Source organism: Macadamia integrifolia, chromosome 12, assembly GCF_013358625.1.
Source record: "Macadamia integrifolia cultivar HAES 741 chromosome 12, SCU_Mint_v3, whole genome shotgun sequence".
NCBI classification, from domain to species: Eukaryota; Viridiplantae; Streptophyta; class Magnoliopsida; order Proteales; family Proteaceae; genus Macadamia; species Macadamia integrifolia.
In genome coordinates, this window is record NC_056568.1 from 13,307,624 (window position 1) to 13,320,326 (window position 12,703).

General features: G+C 37.7%; 1 protein-coding gene and 1 pseudogene across 1 annotated transcript; both read right to left on the reverse strand.

The window, feature by feature from the left end:
* Positions 1-2,912: 2,912 nt before the first annotated feature.
* Positions 2,913-8,175, reverse strand: LOC122057857 (annotated as a pseudogene).
* A 143-nt stretch (positions 8,176-8,318) lies between these two features.
* On the reverse strand, positions 8,319-12,117 carry LOC122057856. Its single transcript, XM_042620184.1, has 3 exons — positions 11,643-12,117; positions 11,092-11,485; positions 8,319-8,771 (listed from the first exon to the last, which is right to left on the reverse strand). The coding sequence occupies exons 1-3, from the start codon at positions 11,863-11,865 to the stop codon at positions 8,483-8,485; spliced, it is 906 nt and encodes a 301-aa protein (XP_042476118.1). The 5' UTR covers positions 11,866-12,117; the 3' UTR covers positions 8,319-8,482.
* Between the last annotated feature and the right edge of the window lie 586 nt (positions 12,118-12,703).

The following is a 12,703-nucleotide window of genomic DNA, read 5'->3' on the forward strand; positions in this document are numbered from 1 at the left end:
ATCTCCACTTATTGCGATTTTCTGGATCATAAATAGGTTTCAATTTTTACATCCTGAATATGTATGAATATTAACTATTTCTAATGATGGATTGTGGATGTGGTCCTCTTTTGGTTCTCACAGTGAAGTGGATTAAAGAGGGATGTTTTTTGACTCTGTAAAATTAAGAGTGAGAGTTTGTAATGATATAGGAGCACAATCACAAGGTTAAATTATTCCTTCTCCACCGTGAAAAAAAATTATCAGTTGTCTTTATCTTTTTTTAATTGTAAATCAGTTCTCTTTTTTGTCTCCCCCTCTTTTTTTTTTGTTCCACGAGTGACAAGAAATCAAGAGCCATAATTTTCTCAACTAAAACCATCAACTGTAATAAAGACAGAGAATCTCTTCACCGTGGGTGAACAATAGCTCATCCCTAACCTTAAAAAAAAATTGGATCGGCCAAGTAATATGACATTTTCTAATCCCTTAACATTTCAAAAAAAAAAGCAATCAATTTTATGGTTGGTGATCAAACCAAGGTGGGACACCTCATGTGGACAATATTCCATCATAGTGTCTCACCCTTGATGGAACATCTTGGCATATGTTTCCACTCTTTCACTTTATTATTTCTAGAAATGTTTTTTAAGGTTGCAGCCTACTTGCAGGTTTGTCTAATACAACAATCCACCCTAAAATGATGAAGACGGTGATTAAATGCAACTCCAAAAAGGGAGAAACCAAGTTGGGCAGTGTTACAAAATCATAGTAGAAGTTGAAATTTAGGCAAATTTAATGCTATCCCCTTGACATGATATGATCAAATCAAAGAAAAGACATTGGCTTATTTGGGGAATCTTTTCTCATTTTATCATTAATTTTAGAGATGGGTTCACCAATGGCGAGTCACAATGAAACCAGTACAATCACAGATACTATCATTTCCCCTTATATAATGGGATTTGGCTCTTATCCCAAGCTCTCTTCGCCCAGGTTGTACCCATAGTTACCTGGGCAGGCACCATGTGTCTAGACGATGATCCAACGTTTTAAGATAAAACACGAAAAACGAGCCAATGACAAAAGCGTGAAAAATGAGATATCAAGAATCATGAATCATCGCCTAAACACATGAAGTTCACCCAGATAGTTATAGACAAGACATGGGCACTCAGGAGAGGAGTGGGATCATATATATATATATATATATATATTCCCTTTTATTTATTTTGGTTTAAGCTCCCAATCCCATCATATCTGACATGGAAAAAAAAAATAAAAGAGAGAGAATCTTAGACAAGATTTTGTGTACCATTTAATGTTCAGTCCACGCAACTGTTAGGCTTTGGATCGGCTTTGGGATTAACGATAATAATGAGACCATCACAGGGAAAACCATAAATGATCCACCTGTACAGCAACCCTAATGAATGTTTAGGGTTTGACATTTCCATAGTTTTAGATATCTAGGAGATCCGTATCAGTATCTGGCCAGCATCGTATTGGTGCATGGTATGGACAAAGTGGTATAATGGGCATTTCACTTTAGATTCAATGACCATTACATGAACCAATATCCAAACCAGTTTTTACATCATCAATCACTGCCTCAATATTGTTGAAGCTCACCATTCCACAGCTTTTTAGAGGCCAAAATCAAAGAGTATCTATCTACTGTAATCAACTTCAACATAAGAGCAATGGATCTTTATAACAGAATGTAGTAAGAAATGAAACCCTGAACAACAAATTGAGGTAGGGAGGAGATGAGTTAGGAGGTTTGTTGACCTGGGAATGCTAAAATAACCCACCAAGTTACCAGTAATACAAAAAAACATTCAAGCATATGGGGCTGCTTAAGAATCTCTTTTGTATATGGTTAGATAAACAATATAGTTTACAAAAGTAGACCTGTAGAGAAAGACATTGGGAGATCCAAATTGCAGAGGTAAGAGGTGACAGAACAAGTGATAAGCATTACTATGCACAATAATACCATTGGGGTTCACTAGTGGGTAGCTGGGTAGAGCCCCCACATGTTAAAACAACAAAGTATTATCCCAAACGGTCAGCTACATGGATCTTGCCCTCCAAGCAGCTCTATCCTAAACCATAAGTGGTAGAATTAATGCCTAAACTATGCATGTCTTTCCTTACTAACTCTCCTAGGGTTATCTTAAGCCTGATCCTGACTCTGTTATATCTTTCAATCTTGATTAAATCACTCCTCCGGACTGGAGCATCCAAAGGACTGCATTGAACATGGCTCACGCCACCTCAAATGAATTTCCCCAAGCTTATCATGTATTGGAGCTACACACGACTCAGCTTTAATGTGGTTGTTCCTTACCTCGTCCTTCCTCGTTTTGCCCCACATCCATCTCAACATCCTTATCTCCACATGTTAAATAAGTACTCACTTATATCAACATAGTATCAGTGGCTGAAATTACTAGCTCCCAACAGGTGTGCCTTAAAGGTTTGACTTAGGGGTACAAAAATAATGTGCCGCAACATTCTCTAATTCAATCCGTATATACTGTACCTGGAAAAAATATTTAGAAACTTCAAGAAGATACTGACCACAGGCTTGCTCATGCTGCTAATAAGTTACTTGACAAAACTCAGAAAAGAAAGCCACATCCTTGACAGGATAGGATAATATAAAACTGCTCATAGAATACAAACAACAAATTTATTGTGCTATTGTTAAGCCTAAAAAGGTGGCAGAGATAAACTGAAGTAAGCTGTCAAAGAAGCAACTATACAGGCAACCTGGCCAACATGAATTTTGATTCAAATTTGAGAAAGATGTTGCAGTACTGTACTGCAGCCAAGTGGATATTTAAAGCTGCAAAAGACCACACATAGTGAGCACCAAATTGGAGGTCCACTTTTCCCCATTTGCTTGCAATGGAGTGACAAACAGATTCAAATGAACATTCACTATCTAATTCATTTCGATAAATGTATTATAATTATTATTATTAAAAACAATCAGCAATCATGTATCGGCCAATATACATCGATATGACATAGGTTCTGTGGAACAAAATAACAAACCTAGCTGTAATAGAGCACAACACCTATGTGGTCGTGGATCTTGTAGTCTTCAAAGTAACGTGATCCTTGTAGATGGTGTACGACTTCTGGATACAGATTTTATCGGCGCTAGTACCTGTCTGTGCTGCGATGAGCTTCTTGAGATCTCCGATCATATCATCTTCATTGCATTTCACTTTCACCTTCTTCTCCAGTCAATCATTCAAAACCACTTCTATCATCTTCTCTGGTTTCTTCCTTGTAAACTGAATCTTTATATCAGCCATGAAAATTAAACACTAACCCTAAATGTTGATCGTTCAAAACCATTTATATCACACACGTACCTCCAAAGCTATTGATGCAGTGCTTAAGTTTTACGAACTTTTTTCCTATAACGTATGAGCTTCACGCTAAATTTTGCAAAATCACACCATATCTGTCGAGGGGATTAACGGCGGTGATTGATTGATGGAATAACAGTGAGCGGCGCGGGGGTGCCGAAAGAAATCAATTCGCATTTATAGTGGGAGAATGTTTCCCGTAAGCTTGTAATGGTATAGACGGGCAATGATGGCCCACACTGGATACCAGAGGACCCTATGTTATTTCCATGTGGCAGATTAATTTGATCACAGTTTGATCAAGTGGGTCTGATACTCTCTCCTCCCTGGCCATATGGGTTCATTAGTCATTACTGACAAAATTTCTCACGCCGTGATTGGTATGGTATGGCATGGGAAACCTTCTCACATGAACTCTTTCTAACTAAAGAATGTCATTCAAATTGCAGTAATAGATAATTAAGGAAAAATAACGAAGACAACATACTCTTTTAAAAAAGTAAAGAAAGCAAACAATATTATTGTAAAGAGATTAATCTAAGAGGAAACTACTCTCCTCAGCAATTTGATTGGGTACACTGGAAAAAAAATTAGCTTTTGAAAAATTCTAGATTACCTTGACAAATTGAAAGCAATTTTCCTGCTCTACTATTGTGATTAAATTGGGGCTTCCCGTGACGCTCAATGTGTCCTGCAAGGTGTTTTCAACAACTTCTCATCAAACTCAGCCAGAACAAATAAAAAAGTATGGATTAATCACTTCAAAATATTGAACATATAAACATCAGAAAAACATGAAATCAAAGATACATAGCCGGATGCAAACCATATCCACTATCCAAGTTACATAGATGGATACATGGAAGTTCTTGCTTTATTAAACCTAGCATTAACATTAACAACTTCAGATTGTGCAAGAGCAGGCAAGGAACTGAGTTGATTTCCTTCTAATGGCAGAACCTTTGTGCAGAAAAAAATGTCATAACAATTAGCACAGCACATAAAAACTTCATTCCATGACGAAGGCCAAAAGGAAACTGGAAAAGTTTGAGAGTACTTGTACCTGAATCCCCTAATTAGGTATCTTCAGATCATTGGCATGGTTCAAATCCTTTACAAGTCCAGTAAGATACTCATTATGACCTTGACATACAGCCTGCCGTTCAGATTCACTAGCAATTGTTGCCTGACAGAATTCAGAAGATAAAAAAAGTCTAGAAGTTGGCATCAAGAACAATGTTTTCTTTGAACTGATTCCCAGCATTCAATAATAATGTTTTTCTAGAACTGATTTCATTTGTGTAATAGCCAAGTGAACAAATACACAGCACCAATATTTGAGTTGCAAAACAGGAACAATATTGAAGATCCCAGCATGCAGATTACATCCATCAAGGTGGAGTTCTTGTAAGAGAGGAGCCCAAATTAATTATCAGTATATATCAACAGACTCACTATACTGAGACTCTTACAGCTCTATCCAATCATGAGATAAGCAAGAATGCAAGACCATCAGTCTCATCAGCACAAGCTTCTGCTTTCCCGACAGGGCATACCACATATGCAAGGAAAGCAACCCGTGTCCCCTAATTCCAGGAAAAAAAAAAACCCCACTCACATGCACAGATAGTGATAGAGGGCCTTAGGGAAGAAGGGAACAATCAGAGCAGCAGGGGGTGAGGAAGGGAATCACACCTTCACACAAAGCACAAATCCAACCAATTCTCATTCAATAATCAAATCACTCTTACCTTGTCTGTCTGTTACAGCCTATATATAGGGAAAATAGAGACATAAAACGGAAATAGAAACTAGTCTAACTAAACAGTTGCTAACTGCATATAGACATGAGAAAAATAGCTGGAGAAATCTATTCACTGGTCACACCAACAACTCACTTTTATGGTCCTTTTGAAATCATGTCATCCTGATAGAGGTGCGTAAGATTTCCATGACTACCATTTATTCTACTAAGAAGCATCAGTCTGGCAGTGAGAAATGTTTTCACCGGAATATAGGCAACTAACTTGCTGGTGTTTACCAAACCCTTGTTTGGGGTAAGAGAAATCAACTTACTACTTTCATTTGATTGGGAATTGCATTGATAAGATGCATCATGGCACAGCTAGCTATAAAACTGAAAGGGAAGATGTTCAGAATTGAGGACCAAAGCTTCATCACATTCGGAAAATATAAAAATAGATTTCAGAGAAAGATCTTGTCAGCAATTAGAAAAACAGTAAATACTACTCCTTTCTAGGGATTAGAAGCAAAGCATAAATGCGCGACCCACTCATATGGTTCACCTTCACTTTTATATAATTAGTCATTTAATTAGTAACTGCTTTATCTCAGTGGCAACCCTTTTGATGAGAATAACCATATCATACAGGTCACAAACTTACAATGTTTAGCTTTACAAAGTTATCATTCAAGGCAATCCCAGCCTTGGCATCAAAGATGCTTGACCTGAAAGAGTTTTAAACATTTTAATCCAATGAGTAATTAAGAGGACCAACAGATGAACCTCAGCTATTTAAACTCCTCGAGTCATCTCAACCTACCCCCCACCCCCCCAAAAAAAGGGGCACATGACTATTGGGTTAATGGATATCAAAAACAGCATCCTATACCGAATGTCACAAACAAAGTCGGTGGAGACAACATCGTCCTCACCATCCTAAGATTCCCTTCAGGTTACCCTCCGACTCCTCCCTGAGCCACCACACAAATAAATTAGAAATACGGATGTAAAAAATATAGGAATGGTGAGAACCATCAAGTTGGAACGTCATAAAAACAACTCCACTAAACATGCTGTCTAACCATGTTAGATGATTCTACCAAACTACAAATATCAACAAAAAGAATCACAGAAATGGAAACTCACATTTCATTCAAAGATCTCAGGATATAAACACTTCAATCTCTTATAAGGTTCCAGCAGATAGAAAAATTCAGCTAGTTATATTAAAGAATTAGAAGGGCAAGTCCACCAGAAATGATTCAAACAAGAGAGAAACACTTCCAACAAGATCACCAATGAGTTGGACACCCAACAATTAAAAAAATAAAGAGCCCTCAGCAAACCTTCAAGTGGCAGTGGCCTTGTCCTTGTCTGTGAACACTCAAGTTGACTCAACAACGAACTCCGCACCTGTCTCACCCCAAGGGATCTCGTCTGGATTCCTACAAATTTCACCGTAACCAAACATGTATCAAAAGTTAGAACCCATAAAAAATGATATTCTATCTTCTTATAAGAATATTTTATCAAAGAATTAAACTAAGAAATGCAGTCTAATACATGACACCAAAAACCATCACTGCCTTCTCACCAAAGAGAAGGGTCTTCAAGTCCTTGGCCTTGATGTTGTGATACTTCCATTACTGTGAACACTATCACATTTGAACGTGTAAGTTTGCACGAAGCAGATAAACAAATCGCTGATAAGGAAACTAAATCAATACAAATGGAATACGATATGCACTAAACCTCCTAAACCGATCAACCAATGAACAATCATTTACATCCATCCAAACATGAAACATGGTCAAGATATAGATAAGAATATGGGAAACAGGATTTCCAAATCACGTCTGGCAGAGTATTGAGCATACATATCGCCAGACAGAGTTATTAAGCCAAAAGAAGATTAATTCATAACTGCACCTTATAATCACGCTATCAAAGTACTGTAATCCAATTACTAAGATGACAAACACAACTTCAAAACAGTTAGCTAAAATACTTTAAAACTGGAAACAATAGCACACAAATGAATAAATAAATAAACTTTTAAGAACACAGCTCAAGCTAAACCCTGACAAAAAATACAAAAGCACATAAAAAAACAAGAGGCACAAAGGGAAGAAAAACACAACTGAAACATTATGCAACAGCGTGTGACAATAGAATAACAATAAACTATTAAATGAACTTAGTCATAATCTGATTGGTGCACGGATCGGTACCGATTACCAGAGGGTTCTACAAAAAGATCAATATATATATATATCCCCTTAAATTGGGATAAGGCTTAGTTTGTTGTTGTATATATATATATATATATATATCCCCTTCTTTGCAAACCAGTTTTGGGCTGATCAATGGGTTTTGAGGGGATTCAGAATTGCCTCTTTGAGGGTTTGGTCAGTCTTTTTTTTAAAGTTAAGAAGTTCATCATCTTAGAGAAAAGCCTAGTAGCTGTAGTGAAAATCAGCTCCTAGGTTATCTTCCAACGTTTAAGAGATCTGTTTGAACTGATCAATCTCCTATTTTGAATGGTATATGGTTTCAAAGTCCTCACATTTTTTATATTTATTATGAATAATTGAATACCTGTTTTCTCCATTGAAGTAAATATTTGGGGCGTCCAACCCAACATTCACCCATGCCATAGTATTAAGGGATATTGAATTTGATAATAGAAAGTTGCTACTTCAAGACAGATTCTTCCCACGGAAAGTGGTTATTCAGATGACCTCACATCTTACAGTGAGTCCAAGCAGTTGATGTCAAATGGAGTCAAACAAGCTGGTGGATTAAAGGTCCTTTGTTCAGAAATGATGATGATATTCCCTGAAACTGGGCATCAGCACCTGCAACTAATTCAGGATTATACATCTTTTAGCTCTTCAACCCCGCCCCTGCCCTTTCTAATTTTCTCATTTTATGTGTCGAAAATTTCTGCTCGAAAATTTTCAATCATAAAGGGAGAAATCTTGCAGAACATCCATATCACTGCAGTCTTGATCAAAAGAGTGGTTTGAGTCATACATCAAGGGCTATCAGTAAACCATGGAACATGATCAAATACTAGATGTGCTTTTGTAATCTGGATGTCATTTAAGTAACAAGTATTGCCTAATCATGTTGTGGGAGAGATGGAAAACAATAGATATTAGTGACAAGATTACAGAATCTAAAATACTGGGAAAACATCAAACTAACAAAGGATGAGTTTAAATTGTACAGCATATGATTTTTTTCACATTAGTTTACAACGGCATTAGATCTACTAGTTCCTTTACAATAGATTACATATAGGTATCTACACAAACTAACTCAAAATAATCTTTTTGCTTTTATATTTAAATTCTGCAAAAATGAATCAAGTGGGTGTTGGGGTGGTTAGTAGCTTCATCATGAAAGTGAACTGGATATTCGGTGAGGTCTTGGGTTGGGGCCACTTTGCCCTTTCTGGCACCTTGATACATTTGAAACCCTGGCCTTTATACAATCGTGTGGCAGCAGGGTTATTCACATCACAATGTAATGCTATGGCACGACAACCCCAGCTTCTTGCTTGAGACTCTGCCGCAGCTATAAGCCTCTTAGCAATCCCCTTTCGCCGATCCCTCTCCCGAACTGCAACATTTGATATGTATGCAATGCCAGACCTGAGAATATTGTTTCATGCTCCATGTGAGAAAGATCTCCAGTTAAAAACACAAACCCTAGTAATGTGTACACACTGATCAAAAACAGTATTTTGCTTTCCTTCTGACATGTGTGGCTGGGTCCTTTTCGGCTAAAACCTGCAAGTGCGGAGAAGTTCCTTCCACACAAGCTGCCACGTATTACAGTACTGTAATAATATAAATACAAGCCTTTTCCATCTAAACAGAACCCCTGGCTTCAATTGATGTAACATTATATTTTGGGGGAATGAAGGGTGGGGGGTGCATCGTGCATGAGCATGCACACGTGCATATTCATGACAATTAAATGATGCAAAGACATACACACATTTATTTAGGAATTCTTTTTTAGTATATATTCTGGATGCTTCTTGAATCTTGACATAAGCTGGAGCTCAATGGTTACTGATTATCATCAAGCCCAGAGATGAATTAAGGTCAGATCTTGTGAAAACTGGCCCCCCTCTTACTTAGGTACTTGTAACTCATTCAAGGGTAGTGCTAGATGCAGGCTTCATGAAAGCTCGTGCAATAACATATCCTACCAGAGAACAGTCATCCAATTTATCGGCCAGAAGATCACTAACATCAATGTAGCATACAAATAGAATTGGTCATCAAGGACGGACAATGTAACTTCTTCACTGAGTATCCATATAAATATCTATTCTTTTGCTCCCTGCTGGTTCATGCAAATAGAATTCTGGATTTTCCCTCTTAACATATTTAGTTCACAGAACATTAAACAAGCAGCCTGTACTAATCATTGCCGAGGTTAAAGGTTTTTGGGTTTTCACTAAAAGGTCACTTCTGATCTTTTGTTTCAGTCATTTTCCGAGGGGGAAAATATTTCTTTTGAGATGATATATGAAAGTGTTAGTAGGCAAACGTTTCAATTCATTTGTTTTCTTATGTGAAAATTGCAAGGGATCATATGTAGAAGGTCTTCTATTTGCACGAGCATGTGTAAGGGAGAGAAATTTCATATTAGACACCGGATATTTTCATGGTAGGAATGCAGTACTATGTAATCATGAGTCATCAATTTTTATCAGGCCGCATTCGTTAAGTAATTTTTATATTTATCTACAACAACTACCATGCAACTATCTGTTTGAGGCAAAATTTGTAACTTCTTGTTCTCATTCCTCCTCTGAAAAGTGGATATTCTGTGTCTAAAATAAATGCAGAGTTTAGCTAAATCATTTTTTTCACTAATTCAATATTTTTTGGCAGCCTATAAACCTTTGCAAGACATGTTAAATGCACTAGGACATCAATCACAACTAAACTTAGAACAAAAGGGTGCAAGTAAAAGTATGCAGGCCAGAAATACCTTCAATTCTGAAGTGGAGTTCTGTTATAAAAGCACCTAGAGGTGATATGCCACGACCAAATTTTCATGCAAGGTTTCAAACTTCCAATCTTCAATTCTTAATTTTAATCATGGCCCAATAAGCAACCCTGAAATTTTGAAAATTTCCTTTGGAGTTTCTCAAGACACTTGGCATTTTGTAACAAAATTGAGCAAAATTGGTTATATTTTGAAATTATGGAAAATTTTGAAATATCCAGAAATCAAAACCGACCTCCAATTTATTATTTGAAGCTTGGTCTCATGGGGAACCAGCGGTACACCTAACCATACAACTCACAACAGTTAATCAATTCCCCGAAACCAAAGCAGGTGTCAATTAAAGTACGATAGAATGGATATAATTATCATTCTGTTTCGCTAATGGAGGATGATATTACATGAAGATATTGAACATTTTCAGTGCCAGCAAAGGACAGAAATCCATTATGTCCATCACATGAGTTATCAAACACCTGGTCCAATGATTCATTAATACCCAACATTATCTAGCTTGGAGGAAGAGTATACATGATGCTGGTATTAATGAGGGTGATATATCAGAAGCTTCAATGAGACTTCTCTCTGGGAAAAACAGGGAGACAATCTAAGTACCACCTGTGTAGAGGGCTGAGGAGGGTGTTTTCATCCAATGGAGCTTGCGTGTGGAAGGGGTTAATGAAGTCCAGTGACTGTGATTTCCCGAACTAAGATTATTGTGGGTTGCAGTGACAAGGTGTACTACAGTCATATCTGCCACAGAGACATAATAGAGACAGATTTCCAGCAGAAAAACAATTTTGAATCAACAATGCCAAGTAAGGAAAGCAAAAAATAAGACAAGTATGCAAAGTGTCTAGTAATATACAAACGTTTCATCCAAATCCACTAGTATCTGACAATGAATTAGGTTTCCAAGCAGCGTTCAAAAGCAATCAAACAAACCTTCTCTGGCGAAGTGGTCCTTTACGCGGAAGAAAGTCAGCCACAGTGTCTATTGTCAATATCCCAGCCACATATCTCTTATTAAAGCAGAATTTCCCACCGAAGCCTCCAACTTTGAAGTCCTCCACACCGAAGAAGTTATAATCAACGGAGCCACCAGTAACGGCAACAAGACATGTCCTTCTACAGCCAGTGGGAACAGAGAATCCCGATAACATGGCCACCAATCGGTCAATTCTAAGGGCCAAATCCAAAGGGAAGGAGTAATCAGGGAAGAAAGAGCTACAGTGAGTCTCGGCCACTTCCCAATAATCCTCTAACCGCGCCTCTCGAACAACGATCTCCGGACAGACCGTCGGAAACAATTCAACCGCCTGACTGGCTCTGCAAACTCCTGCACATAAAAATTTTCCAAATCATTGAAAAGGGAAAGAACAGCCGAAGAATAACCGGTGGAGGACATCGTTGGCTTGCTTTTTCTTAAATCTAGCAGTCAAATTTTCGTTAATTTTTATAGAAGTTGGCAAAGCGTAAGATGATTTCAGGTGTACCTGATGGGGAAGAAGTGCAGAGACGGGAAGATCGAGAGGGTCGTTCATCATCTCCGGAGCGTGGAAGTGGAACCCGTAGTGGTAGTGGTGGTGGTGTTGGTGAGAGGAGTGAAAAAGGAAGCTTCTTGAAGTGGAGAGAAGTGGTAGTATTGGTGAGGTTGCTTATCAAGGTGGGAGACGGAGACGGAGATGGAGATGGAGATGGAGATGAAGAGAGAACCATTGTTCCGGTCCTCTGAGATCTGTAATTCTGTAGTATATCTCTGATTTGCCGAGATGAGACGATGAGACGATGAGACGAGAGGAGAGGAAAGATTCAAAAGATGTTTCACACAGAGGGAGGAAAGGATCAAAAGATTCTTTTTGGTCACTTTTTTAGCATCCGTCGGATCAGAATGGTTGAAAAACTTTTATTCTCATCCCATTGATGCTAATGAATTAATGTGGTTTTACATTTGCTCCATTTTGAAGTAAAAGTAGTATAGTTGTAGGAACCAAAATAACTTTAGCTTGTGATCTACTTGGAAACTTAAATGAATAATAATTAATGAGGCAAGAGAGAGAGAGAGAGATCGTTGTTTGTTTGGTCACCTCACCTTTACACTAACGTAGGGTCCATGAGGGAAAAAAATCATTTGTTTTTCTTCATCCATGTTTTTCTTGTTTTGCTACATTCAGAAGGCGACATGTGCCATTACTTTAAGTGAACAACCAAGATTGAGTTAAAAACCAAACTGGATATAATAACCCTCACCCAACTGAATTAATCTTGACCGTTGATGACACGTGTCATCTTCTGCAACTAGCAAAACACAAGAAAAACAGGAATTAGAAAAACAGACGATTTTTATCCGTCAATGAAAGTGCATGTCAGGGGATTAATATTGACAGAACATTTTATTTGACAGAAAAGGAATCGTAATCCCACTATTATGTCTGAGCGCAAGAACAACGACAGACTAGACAACATTCTTTTCCCTGAAAATTAGAAAATCCAAACTGCAAAAGAATTTGCATATCTTCTCACCTAATGATCCATTCCATGGAAGCTACCCTAACAC

Bases quoted from the DNA above. Each gene is read 5' to 3' on its own strand.
- LOC122057856 (XM_042620184.1), bottom strand. From the start codon at position 11,865: ATGGTTCTCTCTTCATCTCCATCTCCATCTCCATCTCCGTCTCCGTCT. The intron at 11,486-11,642 runs GTACACCTGAAA...TTTTATGTGCAG, and splicing joins CTGCACTTCTTCCCCATCAG to GAGTTTGCAGAGCCAGTCAG. The intron at 8,772-11,091 runs GTTTGTTTGATT...CAATATTCTCAG, and splicing joins GGACCACTTCGCCAGAGAAG to GTCTGGCATTGCATACATAT.